The sequence below is a fragment of the Mandrillus leucophaeus genome, unplaced genomic scaffold (genome assembly GCF_000951045.1).
Source record: "Mandrillus leucophaeus isolate KB7577 unplaced genomic scaffold, Mleu.le_1.0 Scaffold9, whole genome shotgun sequence".
Classification (NCBI taxonomy): Eukaryota; Metazoa; Chordata; class Mammalia; order Primates; family Cercopithecidae; genus Mandrillus; species Mandrillus leucophaeus.
This window is the reverse complement of record NW_012109807.1, coordinates 9,252,282-9,268,200: the sequence shown is the minus strand read 5'-3', so window position 1 is coordinate 9,268,200 and position 15,919 is coordinate 9,252,282. Positions and strand designations below refer to the sequence as shown.

Here is a 15,919-nt window from a genome sequence, read left to right as displayed (position 1 = left end):
GGGAGGCTGAGGCAGGAGAATTGCTTGAACCAGGGAGGAGGAGGTTGCAGGGAGCCGAGATTGCACCACTGCACTCCAGTTGGGGCGATACAGCAAGACTCCATCTCAAAAAATAAAAATAAAAACAAAGAAAGAGCATTAGCTAAGTAGCCTCTACTCACAACTCTGAAGGATGAAACCAAGGATGAGAAAAAAAATTAAATGAAAGGAAAAGCAAACAAAAACATTAAATACTAGGCACTGCGACCCACTTGAACATACACAATCTTCACAATATCCAGGGAGAGATGTAGAAGAGGAGGCTCAAAGAGGTCCATGATTCGCTCAGTATTACAAAGCCAAACTCCAGAGTTCAGATTTGAATTTGAATCTGAATCTCGTCTGTCCAGTGCATGGGCAGCCCCTTCAATCAGCCAGTCAGCTGGTCTCAAACTTCCCAACAATGAAGCCCATGTCCTCAGTCCTTCCTGGCAGACTCACCTGTGAGCTGGAGGGCAGCACCTGGGAAGAGGGCTCCTCGGATGGGGCTGCTCCTGAGCCCATAGGGCTCAGTGTGGTGATCCTGCTCGGCTGGCCACGAAGTGTCAGAGTAATGGTGGTGGGGACCTTCAAGCCTGAGATAGAGAGAGAGAAGCAGTATTTTTGAGTCACACTCTCCACCTTCTGCTGAGGCTTTCCTTTCCTGGAGAGCTTCTCCCCCACATAACACAGTCCCTTGGCCTCCTCCCCAGCTGGGTCATCTATGCACTATCGGTCAATCTGAAAGGCAACAGGAAACAGCCTGTGTTCGCTCAACCTCTCTGGGGGATGGGTCTACACAGCGGAATCTGAAGGTCAATGCCAGGACCCTGTGGGACTGGTTTCAACATCACACCTTGCCCACATGAGATGGGAAGGTCCTCGGGGGAAGACCCCAGACCTGGGAGTCCCCACAGCTCTCATGAGACTCACCTGATGCTTGGTGAGAGATCTGAGCCAGGCCAGGGAGGCTGCTTGCCAACTTAGCGAGGCCCCCATTGGTCAGCAGCTGGTGGATGGCTGTGGGCTTCCCACCAGGAGTGGCACCCAAGGAGGAGAGAGTGGTGGCCACAGGAATGGTACGGACAATGGTGCTGGTGCCCGTGGTGATGGCACCCAGGCTCTGCATGGGGGTGGGCAACTTCACACTGGTGGCCTGTGGGACACACAAGCCCAGGTGATCAGAAGCTGTCGCCCAACAGCAACGTTCGAGTTTGGAGGGCCCACAGCATATTATTAAAGGCTAACATGTATTGAGTGCCTACTACATGCAAGGTACTCTTTCAGGCATTCTGCATATATTATTTCACTCTTACAACAACTCTATGAGGGAGGTACTATTATTACCTCATTTTATAGATAAGGAAACAAAAACAGAGTGGTCAAGAAACTTGCCCAAGGTCACACAGTAAATGATAGACCTTAACCTTTGGAAGTTCCCTGCTGTGTAGCTAGAAGGCTGTTTGTCCTTGACCCACTTGACTCCAGACCTAGTTTCCCTGCCAAAACCAACTGAGTTGAGGAGGCCTCCTCCCTACACCTGCCCAGCCCAGCAGATGGCAGATGTGCACCTGTGGGGCTGGTCCTGGGGAGGGATTTGCTGGAAGGCCAGAGGTCTTGCTGCTGATATCCTGTAAGCTGAAGCTGAGGCCTTGGAGGAGGCTGCTGGCTGATGTGGCCCCTAAGAGAGGACATAGCAGGAATCAGTAGAGACTCAATCACTTGCACTATCCCAAGAGCAGCCACATCCATCCACCCTCACCACCAACTAAAACACCAATGGTGCTTGCCCTTGGACACCCCCGTCCTCAGAAAGAAGGCAAGAAGGTCTCCCCAGCCAGGCACACACGCAGTGGATGCCACACAGGAAAGGTACTGTGCCAGACACTGCCCCGGATTTGCTCTGCACCTGCTGCAAACCATCAGTCATACATTTTGGGCCATTTTGAGAAATCCAAGTTTGTTCCTTTCTTTCCAGGGAAGAAGAACAACTTTTTAAGCCAAAAGAATTCTAAATACCCAACTTTCACTTCGCCTCACACAATCAAAGCAGAAAGGAAGTAGCCTCAAAGCAGTAAGAAAGGTTCTCTTAAAGGAGAAGGGTTTCTTTTTTTTTTTTTTTTTGAGACGGAGTCTTTTTTCGTTTCCCAGGCTGGAGTGCAATGGCGCAATCTCCGCTCACTGCAACCTCCACCTCCCGGGTTCAAGCGATTCTCCTGCCTCAGCCTCCCAGGTAGCTGGGTTTACAGATTCCCGCCACCACACCCGGCTAATTTTTTGTATTTTTAGTAGAGACGGGGCTTCATCATATTGGCCAGGCTGGTCTCAAACTCCTGACCTCAGGTGACCCACCCACCTCGGCCTTCCAAAGTGTTGGGATTACAGGCTTGAGCCACCGTGCCTGGCCAGGAGAAGGGTTTCTGCAATGCCTTGGCCCTGTTGGGCTCAGGCAACAGGTCTTTCAAAGTAGCGTTAGTGGGTAGGACAAAATGAGAGACAAGCACAGACAGAAAAATGTCTCATTTTGCTAATGCCCAGTGTAGCACCATTTCCAGTTTTATTCAGTCAGATGTCCTTAAAACAGCAAAATAAAACCATAGTCAGCCCTCAATTATCTGTGGGCTTCGCAGCAGATTTGCAGATTCAAATGACCACACGGATAGAAACCTGTAGATATGGAATGCCAACTGTATGACATAGTTTCATATAAGGGACTTGAGCATCCATGGATTTTGGTAGCGGTGAGGGTCCTAGAACCAATCTCCTGTGGATAAGAAAGACTGACTACACATATACGTCCTATCGGCTATTTCTCCTTACAGTAGAGGATACAGCACCTGTAGACTGGAACATTTAATCACCTGCAGACCAGGACATTTACTCACTGCATTTATTCAAGGCCAAGGAATCCCTCTGCCCAAGCTAATTCCAGTTTCACGTAAAGCCTCTATGATCACTCTAAGACCCAGAGGCCCATGCTGTGGATTCAGCTCCAGGGATGCTTTCCCAGGACCACCTACCAGCAGCAGACCAAAAATTCTGTGTTGGAAGGGGAGAATGCTGGGCCACAAGATACCTGGGAGGGAGCTGCCAGGAGAGGTGGCCACCAGGCGGCTCTGCAGTGTGTGCAAGGCACTGGGTGCAGTGCTGCTGGAGACCACTGAAGGGGCTGGGCTGGCTGAGACTCCACCTTCAGAAGAACTGGACCTGGAGACAAAGGAAGGAGCTCTGTTATCCAAAGGTCACAGGGCAGCAAGCCCTAGCAACACAGGCAGGGTACAGAGTGGGGCCCAGCAAGGCTTTCAGCAGCAGACACACACCGAGAATCTTCAGCTTCTTTGTTCCACTTTCTGAACCTGGCCTCTAGTCTTCTAAAAGTCCTTACTTACAGGACTTACAGCAAAAGGCAGGGGACACTTTGGAATCTGAAGTAAAAATGAACTCTGGGTTGACCCAAAAGCAAGACAAAGATCCCTATCAGAAGGAAGTCACATTTCCCAAACTGACAGAACCCAGAATCCATCATTTTCCAAAGCACTAAATGAACCAGAAGCAGAGGGAAGGGAAAAAAGAATAGACACAGATGGTCCAACAAACACTCACTTGGCTGTGGTGAGAAGTCCTGTGAGCTCCTTGGCCCCTGCTGAAGCCTGCCCCAGTGTCATGGTGATGGGCTTCCCACCTGCAGCTGTAAAACAGAGAACCCCAAGGCCCTGGTCAGTCCTATTTGGCCGCTACGTTTGCAGGTTCCACAGTTTAGGCTAAATGCAAGATATTACAGACAAGAACTGGAAGATGAAAAAAGATGAACTATGCTAGAGTAGAGAGAGTTGGGGTTTTTTCCTTCTATTTTCTAAACTTCCTGAAATATTCTGTACCTTTAATTGAAGCAAACAAAAAAAGAACAAAATATACGATGCTTTGAACTACGGCACAGCTTCCTCTCGTATTCTGCCTGCTGCTTGGTCCTCATTCAGATGGGCTCACGCCCACTTTACCCACATGTATAGCCTCATGCCTTCTTTGCTCCGGGCATCTCTCCAAATGAAGTAAAGGCTGACATGCTGGTGAGTGGCCGCCAAAGGGCAATGCTGTGTACCTAGGAGAGGTCAGTCGTAGCAAGAGAAACTCACCTTCTGGAGCACTTCCTTGGGAAGGAGCACAAGGCCCTCCAGCTGTGTCCCCTTGGGAGATAAGGGACACCTTGATCTTTGGTCGCTTGGAGGTCTTACTGCCAGGAAGGGGACTCGAGGGATGGTGTCGCTTCAGCTGAACCCTAAGATCCTCTTTCTCTCCTTCCTCCGGTGGTTCTGATGAAATGGGAACTAAGAGATGGAGCTGAGTTCAGATCCTCCACAATCCAAAAAAGCCCAACAGACACTCAGTCAATACCAGCACCAACATAGCCATGTGTAAAACGCACAGGAGAACCACTCTACGTCCAGGGCTACCCCTCAAAGCAGACTGCCCATGCTTCAGGACAACTTCACTCAAGCACTGCCCGTGGGGGACCCCACTTTGCCCTTCTTAGAGGATGGCTCCCTTCTCATCCCTCATCCTGCACTGGAATCAGAAGGGAAGGGCCTGAGTTGGTAGGAATTAAAAGACAGAAGACACCCCGACCCTGCCTAGCCAAGGTCAATAGCAACAACAACAACAACAGAGGACTCAACACAGTAAGTCAACAGTCCTTCCCAGACTCAAAAAGTGTGATGATCATCTTCCTGTCTCAAGCCCTCCCCACATCATCACACAGTTGGGGACATTAAACATTCTATGAGAACTCATGGAGGAGCAGGTCATCCAGTTCTCTCTAAAAAGCAGAGTTTTCCAAAAGGCTCTTAAGAGTCCCACCCTACCCTAAGAGCCCAGGGTTGAGGATTCACTTGCCAAATGGAGGCAGTGAAGAGGACTGTCACCAGGACTGAAAGCTGGCTATGAGTAGCTACTAGGAGAGAGTACCTCAACCAGGCAACCTCACAGCTCCTGCCCAGAAGTAACAGGGCAACACTGGCCCATGTCACAACCTGGTCCCCAGGTCATGTGTACTAGCACAGACAAAGGCCATCTGTTCACACATGGGCTTCCACTTCCACTGAATCAAACAGGCTCATCATGTATACAGCCAAGCTTTTTGGACTCTTAGGTTATCTTTCAAGCTTCCTCAAAGATTCCCTCCTCTTTAAACCCAGAAGTCTACCCTAGTTCTCTTGTAGCATAGGGAAGCAAAGACTGGGGTGGGGAGGAAGGCAGCAGTCACATGGGGATGGAGGAGGGGTCCTGGCATGAGGTAACAGTCGGGACATAACCAGCTAGAAGGATTGCTTAGGGGACAAATGCATTGGCTAAAATCAGAGTAGGAAGGAGGGTGGAGGGGAAAGGAGTTTCAGGGTCTATGCTGATATGTGACTGGTGGGCTTGTAGCCACCAGATAAACACAGGACAAGAGGCAGGGAGAAAAACACACAAGGAAACTGAGACTCACAGGCAGTGCCACAGGCATACAAAAAAGCAGCAGAGCCAAGACCACAGTGAAAGAAAGAACCACACTAAGAGACAAAAAAGAAAATACCCTAAGAAGCAAACAAAAGAATGAAAAAAGGGCAAAGACTACAGAGTAAGCAACAGGGGTCAGCAAAACAAAAGAACACAAAGAAAAAGAGAAAAGAACAGGAGGAAACCAAACTGAGGCAGAAGAGAGGGAGAGATGGAAAATAAATAAGGGGTTGAGGAGCAGAATGCAGTGGACGAGCAGGCAAGAAAGAGTAATACTCACCAAAGAGACAGGAGGAGGTGCCAGGAGGAAGAGCTTTCCTCACCAGCATATTTTGTTTCAGAAAAGCAGCAAACTGTGCTGGAATGAATCAGAAAGAATTACAGAATCACAGCCAACCAGAGAAGGGAGAAAAAGAGAGGGAATAAGAAAAAAGGTTGTAGAAAATGGCCAATAGGGGCTCCTTCTGAAATTACTGCATGGCAACCTGACTCTGCCATGGAGTCGGTCTGTAGAAGCATCTAAACTGACTAGTACTACCTGCCTCATGGGGCTATGCCAAAACTCAACAAACTACAGCAATGTGAGTGCCATGAAGAAGGACTCCATGTATGTTCGCTATTAGTATTCCCTGTTTGCCCATCAGCTCTGCTAAGCCAGGGTTCTAAAGCTGCTACTCTCCCCCATGAAACCCTAGGTCCCCATTTCAAACCCAGCTTGCCAATCAGCCTTCCAAAGTCCTTAGATTCTCAACTAATCACCCTCTCCAGAAGCACAGCACATCACCAGCTCTGTCTTCATCAGAAGTGTAAAGACACACTGTCCACAAGGGACTTGGCTCTGGCCACCACTCATGAAGATCCATGGCACAGCATCCGCGCAGACCCTCAGGGCCTGGCCTCATTTCTCAACTCCTCCCATCCACTCATACTTTTCTACTCCTTGTTAGTACTACTCTTACAAGCAAACTCACAAGAGGTCTGAGTTTCGGTTCTGATCCTTTGGCTCCACTAAAAGAAACACAGGGAAAGTAAACAGATGAGCCTCCTATCCCCTCCACGTCTGTCTGCCAGACAGCCAGCTCTGGCTGCTGCCTCTTCCCAGGCACCCCTATTCCTGAGAAGCTCAGGTGACACATGCTCCTGGACACATCGTTAAACACCAATGCCCAAGAAGCCTTACATCAAGGCCACCCAACTGGATCAATGTGGGGGAAGGGGGACAGAGCACTGTTTCTTCTTTCCCCACCCAGTGAACTCTCCCTTTTCTATAGCTCCTTTCAGAGCACTTACAGCTCATCAAACTCTTACTTTTGACTATATGAATACTTTCCAGCCTCATCTGAAACCTGTCTGCAGAGAACCCTGACAAACTTCACTGAAAGTCTCAGTGTGAGAATCTTAACGCTTCAAGGGTCAAACAAAGAAAGGGCATGATGCCAGGTGAGTTGCCCTAGAATCTGATTAATAAAATCAATCACCCAATACTTATGATCAGAGAGCCCTGACCGGAGGAGTGGCTGGCAAGGTAGAAAAAAGTTTAGGCCAATATACGTGTTCATAAAGCCTGGCCTCCCCAGAACAGCAAGACAAAGCTGTAACTAGTGATCACAAAGCCCCACCCACTCAGAGGCCTTGCCATTCATTTCAATAATTAATTTTGAACTTTGCCTGCACAGAAATGTGAGAAAGGGTGCCTCCCATCCGCCTGGAAAAAGCCGTAGATATCAATACTGTGCAGCCGCCACGTGGCATGAACACTAGCAGACAGCCCCAGGAGGAGCCCCCGGCCGGGTGTCTATACCTTGAGCTTGTTTGTGGGTCAGCACAGCTTCTGTCCGCTGCACATGTCTCTTCAGCAGCTGAGAGCTTCCAATCTGACTGGACTTCTGGGCAGAGGTCACCGCAGTCACTTTGGTCTTGGGACTGGAGGTGGGGCTGCTGGACACACTGGAGAGATCCTGAGTAAGGTGAGAAGGCCAAGAGATGAGCCAATGTTATTAGGATCTGACCATGAGTCAGCACGTCCCTCTGGAATTCCCCTTGTAGGAACTCACAGGCCCATGGCACTAACAAGACAGAGGCATCCCCAGGAAGTTAAGGAACCAACTCTGTGGTGCTGATTCCCCAGCAAAAGTGCTCCCACTCTGCTCATACTACCTCTGAGCCTGAGGGTGAGGCGGGCAGCTTGGCAGCTGGGGAGGCAGGTCGACTGCCCCGCTCAGGGACTTCAAAGGCCAAGTCTCTGCGGGCCACATCGCGGGGCTTCTTCTTCTTCTCAGCATCCTGATCCCGAGGTTCAGAGCCCATGTGACCCTCAGCACGAGTGAGCACTCCGGTCAGAAAGTCCACAATCTCATCCTAGTGTAGAGAGGAGCCAACCAAGGCCTTTTAGTCTTCATCTGGAGAATGGGAACCTCTCAGATACTTACCAACTAAAAGAAATTCTCCCTCAGCTCTGGCATCTGGATGTGCCAGTCCTTCCCCACTCAAACAAGGCCTGGTGCAAATCCCAGGCTTCTGAGCAACTGTGGTTCGAGAAGACCAGCAAGTGCCTCTGTCAGGGGGAGCTCCGGGGTGGTCACACTCCACCACTTTTCCAACACTCTCCCTCCTGATACTTTGCTTACATTAATTCACCACTCTCATTTTTCTTTGCTTTGCTTATGACTGAGACCTACCAGAGGCCCCAGTGGAGGCCTTCAGAGCCAAAGAGGCCACTACTAATAAGACCAAACCTACAAGGCTACAGAAAGGCAAGCCTAGCTGAGAAAAGCACACAAAACAACTGTTTACCTGAATACATCTGTCCACCATGCTCTGAGTCAACCCTTCTGATTTCTTCTTTGCTTTGCTTATTCTAAGAAACAAAATGGATGACATGTTTACTTCTTAATTCCATGGCGTCCTATGAAAATAAGAAAGTATTTCTTTTCTGGGCTATTTTCTAGCCCCAGGAGGACCATGTTAGCCTTAAGTAATGCAACCTCTCCAAACCTGTTCCTATGTCTGCAAAATGGGGAATCATAACATCTCATTCATGAAGTTGTGGGGATTAAACAAAATAACATATGTAAAGAAACCAAGCACAGTGCCCAGGACAGTCCGCTCCAGAATTCCTGTACCTACAGCTTAATAGGTCAACTCTATCCAGAACCCGGGAGGCAGAGGTTGCAGTGAGCTGAGATTGCACCACTGCACTCCAGCCTAGGCGACAGAGCCAGGCGCCACCTCAAAAAACAAAAAACAAACAAACAAACAAAAAAGCTCAAGGTCGTGAAAGACAAAGATGGAGGAACTCTACCAAATTAAAGGAGACCGAGGAGACATGGCAACTAAATCCAAGTGTGATCCTGGGCTGGATGCTGGACCAGAAAAATGACATTAGGGAAACAACTGATGAAACGTGAGTCTGTAGATTATAGTGTCATGTCGATGTTAATTTCTTGATTTGGGCTATGTAAGATGTTTAACATTTAGAAATCAGGTGAAGGGTATATGGGAATTTTTTTGTACTAGTGTTATAACTTTTTATAAATCTGAAATTTCAAATATTAAAAAATATTTTTTTAATGCTGTCTTTTTTTTTTTTTTTTTTTTAGACAGAGTCTTGCACTGTTGCCCAGGCTGGCTGGAGCGCAGTGGTGTAATCTTGGCTCACTGCAAGCTCCTCCTCCCAGGTTCACGCCATTCTCCTGCCTCAGCCTCCCGAGAAGCTGGGACTACAGGCGACCACCACCATGCCTGGCTAATTTTTTGTATTTTTAGTAGAGACAGGGTTTCACCATGTTAGCCAGGATGGTCGTGATCTCCTTTCCGCCCACCTTGGCCTCCCAAAGTGCTGGGGTTACAGGCATGAGCCACCACGCCTGGCTAATGCTGTCTTTTAACTGAACCAGACTGGTCTGTAGTTACACTGCCAGCTTAGAGGCGTATCTCTAACACTGTAACACAGCTCTCTTGCAGCTCTAGGAGAATCTACCCACCTGAGATTGTCATCAGCTCCCCCAACCACCACCAAGCTGTTCTCAGCTCGAATCTTCTCCCGGAAGTCCTCCATGGCTTCAGGGTGACATTGAAGGGAATTTTGACCAATGACAAAGAGGACCGGAGTCTTCATATCCAAGAGGGGATCATCTACATCCTAAAACAGGTATAGGTTTTAGAATCGGCTTCTTCACATTCACAAAGCACCGACCCGGAAACTCCACTAAGGAGGATCAGCTGTGCAACTGCAGTCGGCCTCAGCATCAGCTTGGACAAGGTACGCATACTCACACTCCCGCTGCCAATGACCCAGCACTCAGCTTTATCACACTCTTACCCCTCTGGGGCCATCCACGGTAAGCAGAGGAAACCCAAGGCAGACAACTGCGGTGACATACTCCATCACTGACACCTGTAAATAACGGAACAGTTTGTCTAAAGGTCAATTGAGTTCATGGCACCTCAGCCGATCCAGAATCCAGGAGTGGTCCAGACCCACCAGAGAGTCTCACCTCTTCCTCCCCTGTCCTAATATCCGGGTGCATCTTCTGCCACAACGGCAGCAGTAAGAGCACAAGACACAAGGTATGTCATTCCATAAGCAGCCACTACCTAGAGAACTGGGGCCCCAAGAGGACCCCAGCAGGTGGCTGAACCATAGAATAGAAGGTTCAATATTCCTACCCTGTCAACTCCCTCAACTAGAGCCCTCCTGCTCCATTTTTCTCCACAAATAGTAAATATAGTCAAGAGAACACAATGTTGCCACTCACCCTTAAGTGAAAAAAAATTCTCTCTATTGAACTTAATGGATAGTTACCAGACAGCCTAGATTTCTTGGAGCAACTGCTAAGGCCCACCACCCTGGGAGCAGGACTATGGGGACCTTCCTCCTCTCATAGCTATCACTTGACTGGACTGCATGAAGCAAAATTAAGGCTTTGGACACCTGAGGGACACTTACACAAACTGACAGACATACAAATGTATGTAAAATATGAAAAGATTCCTTGATGTCTTGGAAAGGGACTGAAATGAACACAGCATCAAATTCCAGAGCTACTAATATTTGCCAGCTACAATTATTGTTGTTTTTTAGGTGGGAGAACAGTATGGTACTTATGTTTAGAGAAAAAAAGGGATCCTTTTATTTTTTCCACAGTTATATGCCAGTGTGTGTGTGTGCGTGTGTAAATGCTATGATATTTGGGATTTTTCTTCAAAACAATCTGGGGGAGAAAGAAAGTAAGTAGGGTGAGATAAAACAAGCCCAGCCAAGAGTTGATCACTGGTAAACCTGGGTGAGGATCCTGGGGGTTTATTATACTATACCTGCTTTTGTTTCTGCTTAAAGCTTTCCTAAATAAATTAAAAATTGTTTTAATAAAATTTGTCCTCTACAGTTTAAAATGTAATTACATAGGTAAAGTATCTAGCACAGAGCCTGAAACATAGTAAAGGACTCAATGGTAGCTATCATTAGTGGTATTCCATCCCAGAACAACCTCCAAATAAGATAGAAATTACTTACATGACAGGCCACCAAAGCTCCTGTGTTCCAGCCAATCAAGATAATGGGTTTGTGTGGGAAATGGCTGTGAATCTTCATGGGAAGAGAAAGAAGATAGTAAGACAGGAGGCCAAAGATGGGTGCAGAACAACCCCAGAATTCTGGGTATGCCACAGTGCACTGAAACAGGGGCGTTCTCACCTCCAGCACTTTGCTTCTCACTGCCCCAATCATATGCTCAAGACACTGTAGAACTCCTACCCCACTGCCATTGTTCAGCAGATGGGTGGCTACAGGGATGACCTGAAGGAAAGAAGTAGCCCCCACACCAGCAGAGATAAGTTTCAAATCTTTCAATTCTGTTTGACCTACCCCAAACTCTTTCAACCTTGGAATTCCACAAGAAAGAAGGGTTAGAGGAGGCTCCACATTCAAGTTATCCATTTTGACCTCCCTCCCACATATTCTTCTCCTCAATTCTCCAAGACTATATTCCCTGCCAGGAGGGAGTTCCTCCTGCCCCCACACATACCTTGCCTAAGCAGGAGAGCTGAGACTGCCAGAAGCGGTGGCGGCGTGAAGTGGGAAACACAGAGCTGGAGGGACCAGAGGAGGCGATGAGAATCAGTGGAGAGCCAGGGAGTTTGCTCTAAAGAGGAAGGATCCCACCCAAAAACCAGTGAGTGAGAAGTTTTCTTCCACGAAATTCCAAGTATCCCAATACCTTTCTCATCCCAACCAATGCTCCTTTGCTTGTGAAATATGTTAAGCACTATACAAAATAAATTACTAGTAATAGTTAAAGAAGCCGGTCAGTCGCACCGGCTCACACCTGCAATCCCAGCACTCTGGGAGGCCGAGGCAGGCGGATCACCTGAGGTTAGGAGTTTGAGACCAGCCTGGCCAACATGGTGAAATCCTGTCATTACTGAAAACACAAAAATTAGCCAGGCATGGTGGTGCAGGCCTGTAATCTCAGCTACTCAGGAAGCTGATGCAGGAGAATTGCCTGAACCTGGGAGGCAGAGGTTGCAATAAGCCAAGATCATGCCACTGCACTCTAGCCTGGGCAATAGAGCAAGATTCTGTCGCAAAAAATAATAACAACAAAAAATAGTTAAAGAAGCCATTTATCCTCCTGCCAAGGTTCTAAGGCTTGAGTCTAAAATTTGTATATGCCATTGTTAAGTCCTGAGCCATCCAACTTACTGGTTTGTTATGAGAAAGCACGCCCACAGCAGGGTCCCAAGGCCTCTTCAGTAGGAGAGACAAGGCCTCAGCTCCTGCAGCCCCAGTCTTCGTGTTGGATGACACAAGCATCCGGTCAATCAAGGTTGGGATCTACAAAGAAGGAAGAGCAAAGCTGATTCCAGTGTAAAGCAGGAGACCTGCCACCATCAGCAATCAAGCAGAAGAGCAGGGCCCCACTAGAAGCCAGACAGACTTCAACGAAGCCTCTAAAAACCTCCTCAGGAGCAGCAGTATATATAAATAAACGGGCGAAAAGTATGCTCCCACCATGAAAAGTGAATGGGTACAATCCTTTGGAAAGCAGTCTGGATATGTGGCAAGGGACTTAAATGTACTCCCATCCCTTTTCCAAATGTTTCTACTTCTGAGAACCTTTTCAAAGAAAACATATCAGAAACAAAAACACACACAAAAGGATAAGGAGAGTTATGCACAGAGACAAATCAACTACGAACAATAATAAAGTAAAAACAATTTAATATATGTATGTATACGTAAGGGAGTAGTTTAGTCAACTATCTACCTAATTGGATATTAACAATTATTTTCAAATATTTACAAGACTTTATTTATTTATTTATTGAGACAAAGTCTCGCTCTGTCACCCAGGCTAGAGTGCAGTGGCCTGATCTTGGCTCACTGCCACCTCTGCCTCCTGGGTTTAAGCGATTTCTTGTTTCTCAGCCTCCCAAGTAGCTGAGATTACAGGCGTGCACCACCATACCCAGTTAATTTTTTGTATTTCTAGTAGAGATGGAGTTTCACCTTATTGGTCAGGCTGGTCTTGAACTCCTGACCTCAAATGATCCACCCGCCTCAGCCTCCTAAAGTGCTAGAATTACAGGCGTCAGCCACTGAGCCCAGCTTTCAAATATTTACAAGAATACATAATAACATATAGCAATAATTTTGCCAAAATGTTGCAGGTAAAATAGAAAATATAAAAATTATCTCTACTCAAAGCTGGGCTCAGTGGCTCATGCCTGTAATCCCAGCACTTTTAGGAGCCAAGGTGGGCAGATCACTTGAGGTCAGGAGTTCGAGATAAGCCTGGCCAACATTGTGAAACCCTGTCTCCACTAAAAATACAAAAATTAGCCAGGCGTGGTGGCACACCAGTAATCCCAGCTACTCGGGAAGCTGAGGTACGAGAATCACTTGAACCCAGGAGGTGGAGGTTGTGGTGAGCTGAGGTCATGACACAGCACTCCGGCCTGGGCTGCAGAGTGAGACACTATCTCAAAAAAAAAAAAAAAGAAAAAAGAAAAAAATTCTCTCTACTCAGAAAAAAGACTATAAGAAAACATGCTGCACACCTGTAGTCCCAGCTGCTCAGGAGGCTGAGACAGAAGAATCACTTAAACCCAGGAGGCAGAGGTTGCAGTGAGCCAAGAGCGCGCCACTGCACTCCAGCCTGGGCAACAGAGGGAGACTGTCTCAAAAAAAAAAAAAGAAGCCAAAATGTTAATAATGATCTCTATAGAGTTTATGGGTGACTTTTTCCTTTACAGATTTCTATGTTCCCTAAATTTCCTCAATGAGTGTCAGTTGATTTTATAATTTTGTTTAATCTCCATTTTCTTCTAGAGTATTGCTTTCAAGCTGTGGTGTACTAAATAAACCTGTTATTATGTACAAAAATATATACCCTGCTATACTATGTACAGTGTACTTTATCTCATGTCTGTTTTTTACCATCTACCAGAAATGTAACATTACAGATGTGCAAATGTAAGTTTCAGACATGTTGATGCTTACACTGAGAAGAAATATCTGCGAATTCCATGCTACCCACAAAAGGTCAAAATGACCTAGGGGAAAGGAAAAATGTTTAAATATTAGAGGCAGTTTTCAGAAAAACAAAAAGGTTTTGAAAAATTGGAGAATAAAAAGTACTACGGTTTTGATGCAAGTTGTAAAACTCCAAAAATAGCAGAAGATAAGTTGCTCTTAATTTAAAAACAGAGAAACTAAATGGATTTCTATATGAGAAATTGGAGAATTATAACCATTAGACTCTCTCAGTTTAACTCAGGAAACAAATATTCGTGCAACTGCTTTTACAAGGCACGAGGCTAGTACTACAGAGGAATTTATTCTACAAGAGGTAATGAAGACAAACACCCAAATGGGAACAGGGAAAGACCGATAACTGCCATGAAAGAAACAGAAGCCCAAACTGCTATGATTCAAACCACCCAACAGAGAAGGAGAAGTTGAGGCAATTTTCATCTAAGATGCAGCATGTGAAATGAGACAGGCTCTTTGGAACAGGCAGGATTCCAACACAAGATGAGAGAAAAGCCTTCCAATCAGAGACACCAGCAAGAGGCAAGAACATGCAGAGCTTATTCCAGGCACATATGCACTAAAGTCAAGGATTCAAGCAAGGAAGGAGGAGGATGTAAAAAGCCAGTAGGAAGGATAAGACCAAACCGCAAAGGATCTTTCCGTTCTTTGTAACTCACTCTAGAACTGTGAGCCACTCAACACTTTGAGGCAAAGGATCTGACCCTGGGTTAAGCTTTTGTCTAGCAGCACTGTATAGCTATGACACCAAAGAGGCTTGAAACTTGCTTCCTGTCAACAAGGGATAATCAATAACTGAATTTTCCACTTGGAGCTGGGAAGACCAAGCTTCCCTGGTCTTTCCAGCACTGCATTCACTCTCAACAGCTGACTAAAAGGCTAAGGTCTGTGCCTTCTCTTTATCATAACGGATCTAATGGTGAAAGTAGCTGGGTGAAGAGCATGATTCCATCCACCCGCGCTTTCACATCCAGCAGGCACTTTACAAGTAAAACAATCTTATAATCATTTATATCCTTTGGGAAACCACCAAAGTATTTATTGTGAATCTAAATATAGTCATGGGAAAATAAGAGTCCGATGGCAGAGGAACCACTGTGGAGAGCACAGCCCAGAGAGGATGTTGCCTCAAGTCTGAGGCCCTTGCTCACTGGTGTACCAGCGAGCCTTCCACCATTCCAGCCAACCCACACCATGGCCCAGCAGCGTGGGAGGAAAGCACCCAACTATGCATGATGTGGAGTCCCCCCAGTGGTCTGCCAAGGTCATAGCAACTGACATTCACACAGGATATGTCCAGTCAGTAACTTAAATAGGGCAGCAGTACAAATTCCTCCTTAAAGGGAAATTATGCTAGCCATGGTGAGTGAGGCAGGGTCACCAGAGAACTGAGACCCTGGGCACTACCAACACTCATCTCCTACAGTGTATTCACCAATGTTACACTTTTACCATAGGTAGAATGCTGAGGAGAACATATGTGAAGAGGCCTACAATACTTCTGGGCCACCACTGTCTGGGCCCCATACTCTACCTGCCCACCACTCACCTCCCGGGTCCAGGGTTTCTACTATAGGGGAGCAGTATGGAGGAAAGTCTGGGACTCCCTTTTCATTTGTCTCTTTCTTCACTAGAAAATATACTCCACGGCCAGGTGCAGTGGTTCACGCCTGTAATCCCAGCACTTTGGGAGGTCGAGATGGGCGGATCACGAGGTCAGGAGATCGAGACCATCCTGGCTAACCTGGGGAATCCCTGTCTCTACTAAAAAATACAAAAAACTAGCCGGGCGAGGTGGCGGGCGCCTGTAGTCCCAGCTACTCGGGAGGCTGAGGCAGGAGAATGGCGTAA

The 15,919-nt window shown here is 47.0% G+C and overlaps 1 protein-coding gene across 4 annotated transcripts in view; it reads right to left on the bottom strand.

The window, feature by feature from the left end:
* The window catches only part of KANSL3 (KAT8 regulatory NSL complex subunit 3), a 45,392-nt gene that overhangs the window by 8,663 nt on the left and 20,810 nt on the right, over positions 1-15,919 (bottom strand). For 2 of the 4 annotated variants that reach the window (XM_011969640.1, XM_011969639.1), the window contains exons 5-19: positions 12,218-12,349; positions 11,541-11,657; positions 11,210-11,311; positions 11,030-11,101; positions 9,836-9,910; positions 9,498-9,655; positions 8,308-8,371; positions 7,672-7,872; positions 7,316-7,472; positions 4,152-4,343; positions 3,622-3,706; positions 3,095-3,225; positions 1,590-1,699; positions 952-1,174; positions 481-614 (exon numbers count right to left, since the gene is read on the bottom strand). In XM_011969640.1, the coding sequence (XP_011825030.1) occupies positions 481-614; positions 952-1,174; positions 1,590-1,699; positions 3,095-3,225; positions 3,622-3,706; positions 4,152-4,343; positions 7,316-7,472; positions 7,672-7,872; positions 8,308-8,371; positions 9,498-9,655; positions 9,836-9,910; positions 11,030-11,101; positions 11,210-11,311; positions 11,541-11,657; positions 12,218-12,349 (1,953 nt within the window). Of the gene's footprint in view, positions 1-480; positions 615-951; positions 1,175-1,589; positions 1,700-3,094; positions 3,226-3,621; positions 3,707-4,151; positions 4,344-5,794; positions 5,873-7,315; positions 7,473-7,671; positions 7,873-8,307; positions 8,372-9,497; positions 9,656-9,835; positions 9,911-11,029; positions 11,102-11,209; positions 11,312-11,540; positions 11,658-12,217; positions 12,350-15,919 lie in introns of all 4 variants that reach the window. The other 2 variants (XM_011969638.1, XM_011969641.1) reach the window with 2 other exon arrangements.